This window comes from Festucalex cinctus, chromosome 1 (assembly GCF_051991245.1).
Source record: "Festucalex cinctus isolate MCC-2025b chromosome 1, RoL_Fcin_1.0, whole genome shotgun sequence".
Classification (NCBI taxonomy): domain Eukaryota; kingdom Metazoa; phylum Chordata; class Actinopteri; order Syngnathiformes; family Syngnathidae; genus Festucalex; species Festucalex cinctus.
Genome location: NC_135411.1, coordinates 40,806,915 through 40,823,535, shown reverse-complemented (window position 1 = coordinate 40,823,535; position 16,621 = coordinate 40,806,915). Strand labels below are relative to the sequence as shown.

The 16,621-nt window shown below is 39.1% G+C and overlaps 1 protein-coding gene across 5 annotated transcripts in view; it reads right to left on the bottom strand.

The window, feature by feature from the left end:
* carm1 (coactivator-associated arginine methyltransferase 1) overlaps window positions 1-16,621 on the bottom strand; it is a 99,299-nt gene that overhangs the window by 5,477 nt on the left and 77,201 nt on the right. For 2 of the 5 annotated variants that reach the window (XM_077535662.1, XM_077535664.1), the window contains exons 13-14: window positions 15,621-15,733; window positions 6,494-6,571 (exon numbers count right to left, since the gene is read on the bottom strand). In XM_077535662.1, the coding sequence (XP_077391788.1) occupies window positions 6,494-6,571; window positions 15,621-15,733 (191 nt within the window). Of the gene's footprint in view, window positions 1-346; window positions 648-2,433; window positions 2,602-6,493; window positions 6,572-15,620; window positions 15,734-16,621 lie in introns of those variants that run through there. The other 3 variants (XM_077535661.1, XM_077535663.1, XM_077535660.1) reach the window with 2 other exon arrangements.

Sequence of the window (16,621 nt, the reverse complement as noted above, 5' to 3'; positions counted from 1 at the left end):
GTCATCCGGGAGGGACTCAGAGTCGAGCCGCTGCTCCTCTGCATTGAGAGGAACCAGTTGAGGTGGCTCAGGTATCTGGTTCGGATGCCTTCTGGACGCCTCCCCGGGGAGGTGTTTCAGGCATGTCCCACCGGCGGGAGGCCCCGGGGACAACCCAGGACACGCTGGAGAGACTATGTCTCTCGGCTGGCCTGGGAACGCCTTGGGAGTTGGGATCCCGGCGGTGGAGCTGGTTGAAGTGGCTGAGGAGAGGGAAGTCTGGGTTTCCCTCCTGAAGCTGCTGGCCTCGCGACCCGACCGCGTATAAGCGGTAGAAGATGGATGGATGGATGGATGGATGAAGAAATTATGCATCCTAGATATCTTCCAATTTTGAGTTTGAAATAGTACAAGAACGCCAATTTATCCAAACAAAATTTTTTTGAACTGTTGAGAGCAAATAACATGTATCATTCAATAAATAAGATTGTGTAATTGAAATGTTTTATTTAATCGAAAGTCCAGAAGGGCTGTTTTTGAATTCCGTTGCTGTGGTTGTGTCAACATTGATTTGAAGATCAGGTCGATTTCTCATTCCGTCCCTTGGATGCTGGATCTGCTTGAAGATGGCGTGTCCTCTCTTCACTTTTGTGGGCCATTTTCTCCATCTATGAACAGCATATTGAAAGTTATTAGACTATGCTCATTTAATACAAAAAATAAAAACACAACATTTTACCTTGTTAGTTTTATTACAATGGCTTGGTGACACAGTGACCACTCACATCTCAGTGACACTGATAAACTAGCATGTTAAAGCCAGAGTAGCCAATATAGCCCAGGGCTCTACACTAACTTTTCCACTGGTAGCACTGGTGCGAGTAACATTTTTAATTGGTCGCACAGCACAGGATTTGGTCGCACCATTTTTTGTGGAGGTACACAGCATGGCCTTAGGCATACGCAACTCAACATATTTGCAAAATATTTTATTGGAACACGAGGTTTGCCTGCAACAGCTGTGGCTATCAAAACAAGTCAATTTCGTATAACGTAACTCACGTGAACATTATTTTGTTTAGCTCAGTCAAAGTCAGTACTTTTTTTCTTCACATGCTCCATCGGCCGATGTTCCCCTGCACTTTTCATCTGTATCGTTTGATTTGGCACCTTCTGCTGGCCCTCCTTTACCACCATCATTCTCATTTTGTTTTAGAAAATAATCAGCAAAAGACAGCTTCATTTATTTTAAATTCGCTGCCACTTTTCCATTAGCCCCGCACGGCACACCACACACAACCACACTACACCCGCCTCCATTGCTTTTCCATTACAGTAGGCGCGCGGCGGGAAGGGGGCGGGATCATTTGAACTGTCCAAGCCAAGCTTGCGTTCCCCAGGGTGTGCGGATCTGCCATAACTTCACAAGTGGCAAATCACGTCAACATTGAACCATATTTACAATTTAATATGGACCGCCATGGATGAAATATTGAGATTTACGACCGGCTCACGAGTCGCAGCTATTTCTGAATGGACAGCTCTGCCGCTGGAGCTCTCATTCAAGTGAATGGGAAACACTGGGTAAAACATTACAGTGAAACATTACAAATCCATCCATAAGTACCTTTTCAATTGTAAATATAGTTCAGCATTGTTGTAAAACATATTTATTGTATATACTGTATTTTTATGACTTTGGCGAAGACCGGCGGGCGCCTTTGCTTCTCTCGCATAAAACAAGGAAATGGGCGTGTGCTATTGCATGCTCTCTGCGTTGCTGTCGGCCAATCAGATGACAGGTGACGACACGGCGCTGCAGAACCACTGCCGAAAGGGTTCTAAACAGCGGTTACAACGGAACCGCTCTGCCCCGAAAGAGTCCCATGGAGACATCCAAGGACAAAAAATGCCGCTTCGGTGTGGAACTGGTTCGGTGGAAAAGCGCCATAAATGTTTGTATGTAAATTGTAGTCGGCGCGGTGCGCATGTACGAGTAGCCAGCCAATCACATTGCAGCGGGTCATGTTTCACTCAAATACTACTCAATTGAGTCGGCGCGTGGCGGTGCTCTCTTGTTGCTACGGGAGAGCCAGCGGAGGACACATCGACTTTCGAATGTACGTTTTAAACATAGTGCAGAGGGAGCATTTATGCACTCGCAAGCGGTATTTTTTTTCACCAGCCCACACTTGAAAGTTGGCCGCATTTGCTAGTGAAATACTCGCACTGTCGAGCCCAATAGCCAATATAGAGGTTACAGGTTACCTTTAAAACATCCAATAGGATTCTATAGCACTGATACTTTCTATTAATTTTCACATCTGAGCAGCAGTGGCCTCCGTAGGTAAACTCAAGGTCTTTTTGGTGCATTTACAATTCACCGTGATATATAGTATAGCATGTTGTAGTCACTAGCAAGGCTAGTGCTGAGTAAGCAGACAATAAACATACCTGCAGTCGCTCATCTTGGGTCTGGATTTTGAGCTGCTGGCCCATTTCGACGGACGAAATGTAGAGAGCACGTATAGGTGTCTTGGGTGACATTTTTCGTGTAAATCCCTGCAGTATACATGCTTGAAGCCAGCCTAGACATTCCTCTGGATTCCTCCTGGAAAGTCCCTTCATTTGATCATGGTCACAACATCACCAGTCACATAACGGCAGACACCAAAGAAGCAGAGGTTTGTTGTTAGCATATTTAGAGTGAAATAGCGACTCAGTTCACAAGTTTTGGATTGTACGAATACACTGTGCACTGCTGTTTCTTGAGTCCGAAACTCAACTGGCTACGCACATGCGCAGTACGCTGTTCTAAAAATAGTAGTTTGGATGTAATTGTGAACAGCCCTACAGATACTGTACAGCAGGGGTTCTCATTACGTCTATCGCGATCTACCGGTAGGTCGTACTGGTCGATCGCGGCATGACATTAAAAAATATCAGCCTCTCATTCATCCTATCACTTGATTGGTATAACTGAATTTGACGTTCGGGTGACCAATCAAGCTCAAACAACGGCGCTAAGTGCAGCAGAACTTACGGTGTCAGCCTATCATCAATGCCGTTACTTGATTGACATTCAGGGCAACCAGTCAGATGGCAACTGAATTTTGACCTTTAGGTCACCGTTCATGCGCAAACAACGGAGCGAAGCGCTAAGCTAGTCAGCGAATTACCTCTGATTTTAAGCCATCGCTAAACCTTATGGTCATCAAAATGAATGAGGGAGCGGGACCAAGTAAGAAGACAAAACATCACTTTCATACGGAATGCGAGGTGGACTTTTTTTTCGCGATGTCATTTTCGAAGTGCGTTTGCCTCATCTGCCAGTCTACCATCGCAATGCCAAAGAAGAGAAATGTGGAGCGGCATTTTTGGAATGTTTATGGAAAATACGACACCGACTTCCCGCCGAAAAGCGAGCTGAGAAAGAGAAAGTTGAAGGAACTAAAATCCGGACAGCAGTCATACTTCAAAAGCGAAAGCCACCACTGGAGCATCGTTAATCACTTACTCACAGAGGAAAAGTACCCCAACATGAGGAATTGTGCTATCTCCTTGACTGCATTATTCAGCTCCACCCATTTATGTGAGTCAGCCTTTTCCTACATGAAGATTATATTAAGTCCAAATACCGTTCCACCATGACTGATGAACATTTTGGAAGTGTGCTTGAGGCTGGCTGTCAGCAGCTACTGTCCGGACTATGCATCCCTTATAAAAAAAAATAAAAATAGGGATGTATCCATATCCAAATATCACGATACGAAATCACGATATGAAGCTCACGATACAGTCATTATCACAATATTGTGGGGAGGTTGGCGATATTTAAAAAAGATCACAATGTTGTAAAAAGATTAGCTCATACTAAAAAAAATGCACATTATTGTGCTTTTGTACATAACAGCAATACATATAACCAACCTCCAATCTCTAATAACACTTAATATCGAGGTACTTACTCACCTAATGCAAGCACATGTTGAGTTCCTCCACATATTGACTCGCTCCACAAGCATATTGCAATCGCCTTCATCTGACAATTACTGATTTTAAACATAGAAGGGCTTAAACATCCCTAATGAAAATTAAACTGCACAAAAAATAGCCACCAGATGGTGCTAGAACTGCACAAATGGAAATCAACATGACTTTTTTTTTTTTTTTAACAGATGTGTGGCTTTTAAATATTGTGAACATGACGACGACGATATTGTGGAAATTTTAATATCACGATATTGCCATTAACGTTACATCCCTACAATCCACCACACGAACACCATTGTTAAATTTGCTGATGACGCTGCTGTAGTAGGACTGATCCACAACAATAGCCTACCAATACGGAAACAAATAGCACATAGTGTGTAACAGAAAACGCACGCATATGGGGCAAAATTAATGGTACCACTGTCTTCAGTGCGAAAAATGGATTAGAAAATGTGTCATTCTTGTTTATTTTTTGATTATAAAAAGCCCTCTTTAAATGGTGGAAAATTAGACATATTTTTAAAGGAAATAAAAAATTGTGTTTGTTTCAAGGGCATCTCCAAAAGGCTGTTTTTGAATGTTACATATGACTTGCAGTTTTCGTAAACCTTTAGTATGTAGGCTTTTATTTCCCAGCAATACACAATCATTTACTAAAGTACAACTTTTTGTTGCCAGATTTTGACCATCAAATTCAGCGCAATTTTTCTTGGCCAACAGCGCATTGCCATGGCAACAGCCTGCAGTGCAATAAATAAAAAAAAAAGCTTTGTTTTTACTTTTCAACTTCTACATCTTCACATTTAACACCCACAGTTTCAAGACAATTTCAATAAAATCTCTAAAATCCACAAAATGCCAAAAAATGGGGCCAAATTTGAAAGAAATTTCAAAATGGCTAACTATTTTCTAAGCATTGAGCTTTACATATGCCTCCAACTTTTTGTAGAACTTGGCAAAAGTACAACTAAGGCCGTTCCGGTAAATATTTGTAGGGGTTGCGCAGTAGCCATTTTTTAAACTGCACAACAAACGAATAAAATATTATTTTGTCAGACCTGATGTATGTGCAAACTGCAACGTTTCATGATTTTTTGTGCATGTTATGTCCCTCAAAATCAGCATTATTTTCATGGCAAACTGCATGTTGCCATGGCAACAGCGTTTCACACACAAAAAAAAAGACAAACTTTGTGTTTTAACAATGTGAACATTGTGTTTTACAATTATGTAAATATAATTTACACATCTGGTTAACCGGCTATGAGAAAAACATCAAGAAATAAAAAATATATTTACTTCCAGAAGGTGGTATTATCAGTACAATGAAAAATATGTTCATAGCCTGGACTTTAATCAAATCTGTGACATTTTGACAAGGTAGGATTATCTGGGTCAAGTTACAGCCACTTTTACTGTTATGGCGAATCGTCCGAGTTGTGGCGGTGCTTAGACCACACCCTGTGCCATAACATTTGTCAAAACATTTGGTCTGAGGCATGAGAGACACCTTGAGGCTTTTCTGACAAATATTCAACTGGATCTGTTCAACAAGCAATAAAACACAATAAAATGAAAATGACGTCTTGTCGCCTATTAGGTGGTGCTATATGTACAGCAGAATATTGTCATATAGATGTCATAAAGATGCAATTCTTATTATTCATGTGAAGGTTTTTTTTTTTTTTGTGTTATTAAGCATTTCCACTTTTGTGGCAAAGGAAATATGAAAGGCAAAATTTGATGTATCATCATATAGTATTTTGAAAATTCAAGGTTTTTGTTCCTGTTATAGTCCCAGGTTTTCAGATGGTACAGACCAAGTTTGAAGTCCATCGGATGAAACCTCTAGGACAAGGTAGCAAAACTATGACTCCTGTAAATGTGCAACAGCCACTGCTGCAGACCTTGCTCAGGGTGGGTGGGTGTAAGCAGACGAGCATGATGACTTTGGTTGGATTTTGTTTAAGAAAATGAAACTTTACAACATCATACTATATTACAAATGCTGCCTTTTATAACTTTTAACCATTAATTTACCATTTCAACATTGTAAATCTGTCCTTTCACTATATTTAGATTTTAACCTTGCTTTCTGGAGCAAGTTGAATTGAAATCTGGGGTTTTCTTCTCACATCAGTCCATAGCGGACTAAAAGTGATCAGTTTTGCCTGAAATGTAGCCTAAGTTATCAAATCATTTCATGTGATTAAAGTTGAACTAAATTAGACCTGATGATTTGTGTTTGAAAATGCTTCTTCTTTTCTCAGACATAGCTGTGCAAATTCTCACACATTGCTCCCATCGGAGATTAGCATTTACTATTTAAGTGCAATTTTAACTCATTTAATTTTAAGTTGATCTGCTGGTAAACTGACTGACTCCACATTTTCTCTTTGCATGGAAGCTGACACATTTGGTGAGGATTTGGTTAATTTGCGGTTAGTTGGGAGCCTTGTCAAAAATGTGACAATGCTGTCGAGCATTGCACAGTGACAAAACACGAAGAAAGACGTACCTAGAGGGATAAGGTTGTTGTGAGAGACTGATGGGCCACTGCCAATGACTGTACTAAGGTCATAAGCTGCAGGCATTCCTGGATAGGATGATAAGAAACACAGCAATCACCAATATTAACACAGAAAAACATCACTCGCACCAAAGTGGCACCAATGGCATCACAGTTTCAGGCAGATGCGGTTCTGGCTAGATTTGCGCCCTGCGCGAAAGACTCCCATTGGCGTCCCCCTCTAACCTAGAAACAGCCAGATTGATATTGCGCTTCACACAAGGGACTTCTCCGCAATTTCTATCTGGGACTGCTCCACTGTAATTTGTTCGGGAAAGGCGGGACATTCTGTACAATACTTCGAGCTGATTGGACGATGTGGCATTGTTCACGTTTGTTTTGAACAATCACCGCCACAGATGAAAATGTCATCTTCTCGTCGAAGGGGGGAAAAGCACGAACATCTATCTTATCAGCTAGGAATGCATGGAGCGCTGTTCAACATTCAACAAGGAAACGGTGAGTAATTCTGCAAGAACAGAATTAATTGCAGCTTCCATTCGTCCATGTTACATTTGTTTGGTTGCACCGCCGTCGGTGCTGGCTTCCTGGTTTCGTCACAGCTGCATGTCCCGCCCCAAACACAGTATCGGTCTGTGATTGGGTGGTTCGGATCAATGGGCCCCCCTCCCTCCTAAAGAAAAAAGTACCAGAGGAGCCTCACCCCACCCGGCCCCACTAAAAATGGACTTGCCACCAAAACAACAATCAATATATTACTTGGATTATTTTATGACATATCTTTAAATACAAAAACGTAACTCGAACAAAGAAAGACCATCAAATACAATATAAATTGTATATACTTGAGAAATCACTGAAGAAAGTGGGGGAAAAAAAAAAAAAAAAAAAAGCAACGCTATGGAACATAAAAAAACAAAAACAAACAAACAAAAAAACCTATAGGAAACTATTTTTCAACCTGGGTTTTTCCACTGAGTTTAGAACTGGCATTAACATTAACAAGAGGTATGAAGAGCAGTCTAACTAAGTCTAGACTTTTCAAGCCTTCTTTGATGCAAAATGATCAATGACGTCATCATACAAAATTTGTTGCGCAACTGTATGACTGATGCTGAGGATGGGAAGTCCAGCAACATGATCTTGGCACGGATCAAGCAGGTTTTAATAAACCTAACCATATGCTAAACCTAATAGGAAGTCCGCCAGAGGTGGGACATCACATTTTGCGTGAACGAAAACTCACCAAACTTTACACACAGATCGGGTCTGGCGAAAAATTGGATATTTTACATGATAACAGAAAAATGGGTCTGTAGCACCCCCTACATAGGTTTAACGGATCTATGCCCTGCTACAATTGTCCTACGGTTATGAAAATTGGGTGGCACCTGTAGCAGACAAACAAAAAAAGACTTTGATAGCTGTACCCTAAAATGAACGGGAAGTGAGGTATGAGTATTTGAATGTCCAATTTTGGTCCATTTTTTCACATTTACAGGGATCATACTTTTGCCCTCTTCTCTCTACACGGTTAACCCGATTGACTTCAAACTTGGGCTGTAACATTTCAACACCTGGGACAACATCATGGTAAAAAATCTAAAGTTTTTGACATACTATATGATGGGCGGGGCTTGAAATTTAGAGTTTCAAAATTCTTACTTGACGAAGCATTGTTGGTTGTACGTTTAACCGAGAGCTATGAAAATTGGCACACATATAACAGCCTACGACCTTACAAAAAAAGTCTATTGGTGCCATCTACTAAAACTAACTAAATAAAAATACCCCAGAGGCGGGGCATCAAATTTTTGCGTTTCAAAATTCTTACTTAATGAAGCATACCCGGTTGGTTGTACGTTTCACCCAGAGTTACCAAAATTTGAAGATATATGTAACAGCCCTCAAGGTACAAAAAAAATCTTTTTGAGCCATATGCTAAACAGGAAGTCCGCCATTTTGATTTACTTTGGAATGTGTTCCATTTTTTTTTTTTTGACCGTTTCAAAGGGGTCTTATTTTAAAGAACTCCTCCTACAAAATGTATCCAATCGACTTGGCATGTTTCATCTTAAGATGTTTTAGATGAAAAGTTATCGAACGCTTTTTATTTCGTTGCATGCCGTTTGCCATAGCGATGCATTGTTTGCCAAGAAAAACACTGTTTTTTTGAAAATCTAAACATGGGCGAAAACTCATGAAACCTTGCACACACATCAGACCTGTCAAGATCATTAATATTTTCGAGATTTCTTGTGAAATTTAATAAAAAATAAAAAATAAAAAAAGGCTCAATAGCGCCCTCTAGACAGTTTGATGGATCATTTCTGATTGTATAATTCAACTAGATTTCTGAAAATTGGGAGTCATACCTATCAGCCTAAGACTTACAAAAAAGCATTCGGTAGCCGTATGCTAAACCTAACAGGAAGTCCGCCATTTTGATTTTCTTTTGGGAATTGCGCATCATTTATGGCCTTTTAATGAAACTTTGCACACACAAGGCATGGAAAAAAACATTTACATTTTAGACGGTCCTTGTCCTATGTAACAGTGCCCCAACGTGTCAGTACCCCGACTTGCAAGTACCCTAACGTGGTGCTCAGTAGTGCCCTATATACATTTTTATGGAGCATTTCCGATTGTATGATTCACCTCGATTTGTGAAAATTGGGAGGCATACCTATCAGCCCAAGACCTACAAAAAGTATTGTGTAGCCATATGCTGAAATTAACAAGGAAGTCCGCCTTTTGTTTTACATGATGGTGGCAAGGCATCAAATTTAAGTTTATTAGCTTTGCCACAAAGGAGAAATGCTTTATAACTCCCATGTACATATTCTACAAAAATACCAAACTTCGCATGTATATTAACAGTCAAAACCTGAAGGCAATGTCTATATGACAATATTCAGTTATACATAAAGCCTCACCTAGTGGTGACAAGCAATGTCATTTTACATTTTTATCTACTGCGCCAAGCCTGTTGAAGGGATACAGTTGAAAAATTGTCAGAAAAGCCTTGAGATGTTGATCATGCGTCAGGCCAAAATTCGTGATGACGCATCGTGATAGTAAAAACCGCTTTATCTTGACCCAGATGATCCTATCTTCTCAAACTTTCACACATTTGAGTCCAGGCCTGAAGATATCTATGGACTTGTATTTTCCTCGTAGTGGTGGCAAAAAGAAATGTTTTTTTTTTTTTCTTGTTTAACATCTTCTCCAAACAAGTTAATCGGCTCTACCTCATATTTGCTCAGAACAGTGTTTGGGCCTTGTTTGGGCCAATGCGAAGTTTGTGAGCTTTCACAAAATGCTGTTGACGTGACCAGTGTTGTCACAGATTACTTGAAAAAGTAATGTGATTACTGATCACTCCTCAAAAAAGTAATCTAATTACTTTGATTACTTTATTGTCAGAGTAACTAAGCTACTAAAAAAGTAACATGTCGGAATATTGCTCGTTATTGAAAGAAAGTAATGAGATTAAAATACCGCGTTAGTAATGCGTTAGTGACAACACTGGCCGTGACAATGCACTGTTCGCCTAAATATGAACAAAAACTTGGCACACACATCTGGCCTGGCATGATGAGCAATATTTTATAGTGTATTGTGCGATTTAAAAAAAAAAAAAAAAAGGCTCACTAGTGCCATCTAGAAATTTTTACCTAAGCAACCCCGGTTGTACGTTTCAGCAAGATTGACAAAAATTTGCAGCCAGATGCTAAAATTAACAGGAAGTGAACTATCTAATTCATTCTTTTTTCAGTTATTTCAGGCAACAGCTTACAAATGAAAAGAACCAATTCATATTGTGTGACAGGAAAAAAAAAAGATAAAAGAAAAAATGATTTTGCCTGAAAAGGAGTGGGGAGAAGAGAAAACAGTTATTTCACAATATATAACCAGTAATTAACTTAACTTTAAGTGCCAATCATGGTGATGTTACCATAGTCAACATATATTACACTCTTACCATTCATACCAGAATTTGTAATGTTATATATGTCAAGAATACAGTAGTAAGAACAAGACATAGACATACAGTACAAGTCAATAGTTTGGACATACAGACACATTTCATTCAATGTGTTTGCGTTATATGCTGAAAGCGAAAATAGTCGGATTTTCATACTCCACACTTTTTTTCCGTATAGTAACTCCCACATAATACTTTCGATTTACACCGTTCAAATTTAAACTTGCTTCAAAAATTCACGCCATCGTGGGAGTATATCTGATTTCACAGTACTTACAGTATTCGCCCAATTTAACATTAAATATCAACTCGAGGCGGCGTGGATCAGTGGTATGGTGTTCGTCTCCCAACCAAGAGGTTGTGGGTTCAATCCCATTCCATTGTGACCACGTCGAAGCATCCTTGATCAAGACATTGAACCCCCAATTGCTCCTGATGCTGCGTCATCAGTAGGTGAATGGGTAGTCAAAATGTAAAGCGCTTTGAGGGCCTTGTAAGGTGGAAAAGCGCGATATAAATGAAGTGCCATTTACCAACTCTTCCCCATTCGTTTGCATTGGGACTGACATTGAACTATCCATGGCCATTACGCTCAGGGATGTACATGAATCCCAACTGAATATCATATCAGCAAATGCATTACGATTTCACTGAAATGCTTAAACAATTAGCTTTGTACATACTGACATATTCACTACAATTATATACAATGTCACAGATTCCTCTACGGCAGGAATGTCACAGTGGTTTGAGCAATTGCCACATCAGAAGACCTGGGTTCAAACCCTGCTTGGACAACTCTTCAGCTAATGCAGCGGAGTTTTGACCGGAAAACAGGAGGCGGTTGTTCGAATCCCACCTTCACCAGATTGCAGTTAACATATGTGGGAATACTTCCAGCATTCACACATATGTTATTCCGATTCTTTGTTATTTTATTCTCCACACTTTTTTTTGCCATAAAACAACTCCCACATAATACAATTTACACCCTTCAAATTTCAACTTGCTTCAAAAATTCACACCTCACGGAGTACATATCGTCTCATTCCACATTAGTTGCAGGTGACAGCAGAGTATAAGAGATCAGCCAAGGCCATGTTGCAGCAAGCTCCTTGTGACATTGTTTTCACCAGAAATGTTATTACTGATGAAACTTAGCTATATTCTAATGCTAATTGATGTAAACCGGAAACAGATACAGATAGACTTTTTTTTTTCCAGATGAAAGAAGACACTCTAATCTTTGTTTTGGTAGGTTCCATGTTTCCATAGCAATAGAACACAATATTCCGTGGGCCCGGGACAGCCGGGAGCAAAGGGGGTTGGCTTCAGTGAAAATGGCTGTGAGTGAGTTGAGTTAACGACTTATCTATTCACAATGCGAGCCTTTCGCCAATAGTTTTCAGAATGGATTTGAGGTTGAATATACTCTATACACTCTGCGGATGTGACATCATGTGCGCATTGTGTATTTGAAGAAGGGAATGTGGGAAGGGAATATATATATACACACATATATATACACACACATATACATATATATATATATATATATATATATATATATATTAGGGGTGTGAATTGCCTAGTACCTGACGATTCGATTCGTATCACGATTCACAGGTCACAATTCGATTCGATACCGATTAATCCCGATACGAATTTATAAGTCGATTGTTGCGATTTTTTTTCATTCAAATTTAGAAAATACTAATCAGTAAGCTTGTAGAGTGTAAGATTTATATGAAAATGTATTATTTATTTATCTGAAATTTCAGTCTTATAGAGGTTGTAATCTGTTTCATGTTTGAACAGCATTAAAATAAAATATTAAGGCTTAATGTTCCGTTCATATAACATTCTTCCATGCTCAAGGTGTGAATCCTAACCTGAAGTAAGACGTTTTGTTGAATATTTTTCCATTAAAAATGGAAGTTTAAAAATCGATTCACACACACACACACACACACACACACACACACACAATAAAAAAATAAATTAAAAAAAAAAAAAAAAAAAAAAAGGCAATGATGATAAGACGTTGAATCGGTAAGACTACCGAATGAACAATTCTGAGCTCTTAATAAAAAATAAAAATAAAAAATAAAAAAAAATCGTTTTTTTTTTAATCAATTCGAGAATCGCGCGATGTAGTATCGTGATATATCGCCGAATCGATTTTTTTAACACCCCTAATATATATATATATATATATATATATATTAGGGGTGGGAATCTCTGACATGAGGCCGATTCGATATGTATCTCGATACACAAGTTGCGATTCGATTGAAAAACGATTATCTTTCAGAACAGAACGGTTCGATACGGTTCGATTAAGTTTGGGAACGATACAATTTTCGATTCGATACGATTCATTTCAATATTCAAAACTTATAGTGACATTTGTTGCTTGTAAACATTAATCTTAAAACACCACAAATTTTTACAGTATCTACAAATGTGTAAAAAAAGAACAACAATGTCTTCTATATTTTTATATATTGAATCAATTATTTAAATGGACCGGAACAAAGGGCTGGGCGATATGACTGAAAAATGTATCAGTTTAAATATTTAGTAGTTGTTATTGACAGTTATAATTGTATTTTTTTATTATTTTTTTTAATTCAAAATCAGGATCAGGAAAACAAAAGGCTGATAATTCAATTTGAAATATAAATATTTAACCTTTAAAAAGACACCAACACAATTAAACAGAATATGTCCACATTGTGAAGTATTTCAGAAACATAAATTTAAGACATGAAATAAACCTACCGTCCAGCCAAAAGAAATATGAAGCCACCTTATGGAACAATGAATCTATCAAACACATTTTAACAACTTAATATATCCAAAAATATTTCCAAAAGTGCATTTCCCTTTTTATTAACAATTTTTGTTTTTAACAATTTTTGTTTTTCTTTGCCATCACATTCATTTTTGATTGTATGACATCTTTTTTGTTTTTTTTAATCTGAGACACGATGATGACCACAGAATCACTACTGTTTATATTTTGTTTTTTGGGCTGTCGTTCATTTTGAGTTTGATGACGTAATTGCGGGCACGTCTCAGTTCCCTGCTGCTCATGCTAGTTGTGTACATTGATAGGGAGCCACAAACTGAGAAATGAGATACTTGCACTGTGCTTTTAGCTTAGCTGGTGTGTTGGCTGTGGGACATACCTGTGTCGCTTGAATCCATGCATTGGATCGTCACGGGAGTTATTCTTTTTGGCTCGCTCGCAGTACCAACGCCGGCCCGGGACATACAAATGCACCGAGAGGACTCGATAGCAATGGGAAATACCGAGATGTACGGCACCGGCTTCTGCTAACTGTCTCCATTTGTATGTTGTCACTCGTTGCGCGCGCGCGCCGTGTCGCGAGCACGGCGTTGACGGTAGGCTCCCCCACCCCCCAAGGTGCGTAACGTCTTTGCATTATGTTTACAACATCCGGGGAATGAAGCGTCTCTGAGCGCTACTTTGCTAGCTCTCTGTAAACACGGAAGTAGCTTGAATAGTGCTGCTACTGAAATGTAAACAAAACAAGTAGAGCACGGCGCAGAACTCTTGCTATTGTTATGAAAACCATAAAGCCTCACTCGAAACCGATTCACAGCCACGCGATATCCGGTCCACAGCTTTACAAGCAATGTATCTAAGGATTCCCGGCGGATTTTGTATCGGTTGACAAGTCTGCTACCGATACGGCCGTTTAGCTCCCCTTGACGACAGATGGTTCGGTCGAATCGTTTTTTTGTCCCACCCCTAATATATATATATATATATATATATATATATACATATATATACATATATACACATATATACACATATATACACATATATACACATATATACACATATACATATATATATATATATATATATATATATATATATATATATATATATATATATATATATATATAGCCAGAGAGCTTGGCCTTCCTTTGTTGGTGCAAAGAAAGGTGAATAAATGTAGCCTACTATACTTCATATTGCAGCATTAAAATATCTAATATTTGCAATTGTTGATGGTTCTACAATGTACAGGTGGTGCATCCAGAAGTTGTGGGGATGGTTGGAGCTGGCAACCAACCGGATGGCAGCCGAAAGACATCCCACATGCACGGTCAGGCACTTATGGACATAGTTCACTTTGTTAGTTCAATAGTTCTTTATGTTCAATAAACTGTTATTTTTGTTGTCAAAAGCACTTTTTGTAATGCTGTTTTTGTTGTTTTTATAGAAGGAAAACATTATTTAGATGTTTGAGCTGTCACAGAAGAAAAAATAGCAGTGTGAAAGTCAAAGTTGTACTTGAAATCTCTGTTTTTACAAAAAGCCCTTTTTCTCCCGTTTCTTGGTCAATAATGGGAATTTTCACAAAACCTAGCCATATTCAAACACTGATAACTAAAGAACGGAATAAGATAGAAACATACTTTTTTTTCTGTCGAAAGAAGAGAGTCTAATCTTTCTTTTGTATGGCCCATGTTTAAATAGCATTAGAACTCAATATTCTGTGGGCCTTGCAAGATCAGCCAAAATCCAGGAAAACTGCTGGTATCGAGGGGGGTTGCTCCATTGAAATGGCTGGTAGTCAAATAGTTAATTAGCCTAGTCATTGTATGATACGACACAAGTCTCTGGCGTTAGCAACTAGCGTAAATAACATGAGTGTAAACATTGAGAAACACCTCATCTGACTCCTCTGCATTAAAAGGAGTCAGTGAGGTGGCCCGGGGCATCTGATCAGGATGCCTCTCCGGGCACATCCCACTGGGAGGAAGCCCTGGAACGACCCAGGACCCGCTGGAGAGAGTATGTCTCCAAACTAGCTTGGGACTGGCTTGAAATTCCGCGGCAATTGCTGGATGAAGTGGCTGGGGAGAGGGATGCAGCTGCTGATGTCACCCAACCCCCGGATAAACGGAAGAACATGGATAGATGGATAGATTCAAGTTTGTTCTGTGACTACTGAGAGTTAATGTTCACTAATAGAGGTGTACCAACATTTTTGTCCATGTGTGTTCATAAGGAGGAGGAGCAGTATTCTGAGTTAATAGATTCAAGAATGTATTAACATCTCATGTTTGTTTGTTATTCACCTGATACGGGCATCCCTTGATTCATGCTGTAGGCTCCACCTGTGTTCCAAATGTTCTCCGATGGGGAAGTGTAATGAGACCCCGGAGGCGGATTTGGGGTGGTACCTGTGTATCTGTAAATACAAAACAGACCACGGTTATGGAGGGGCGTTTGCAGCAAAAAGAAAAAAAAAAACGTAAAGGCAATTAAATAAATAATTGAAATGAATGAGTGAATGAATTCACTTATTAAATTGACAATCAGTGAATTATATTGAATGATTATTTAAGAATTATGTTCAAATTGAATTAAGTAATACAAGCTTCTAAAATTATTCAATAGCGTTTCACTTTATGACGCTGCAAGTGCCATTAAAAATCCGATGAAAAACTTGATGAGATGCAGGGCGAAATGAAGCTGTCAAAGTTACCCATCAAGGAAGTGGTGGGCAGGATCATTCTGTAGAGGTGGGCAGTCCGTCGGGAGTGACGGACTATCTGTCCGTCTGTCGCCGACAGACTCCCATTTTTCTCACCAATGATGAGAATTTCAAAAAAGAAAAAAAAAAAAAAGAAAAAAGAAAAAGAAAGGGTGACGTAAGCAATGACGGAAGTGGGTTTCCGTCCGTCAGTGTAATCGTCACTCACCGGTTCAAGTACCAATGTACCTCTCGCAGACTGACACCTGTTTTGCCGACGACTGAATGAAGCACGCGCTGCGCATCTCTGATGTGTAAGCAATCAAAATCCTGCCAATACTCGAAACCTTGTAATCAGGGTGATGTATTTTACTTACTAGGCGGGATCGTGTTTGACCTTCATTGTTCATGTGTTTACATCATGAAACCGGGAAATGATGTATTTTACTGTAGCCATCCATGCAAATTTAAAGGAACATGTGGGATTTTGGGACGCTATATTTGTGAATTGAGAACTTACGTTAACCACCTCGTAGTAAATGTCTAAATGTAATTTTCCTTAAGCTGGCTGGCCTTGGAGGCATTCTGTGAGATAAAAATGAC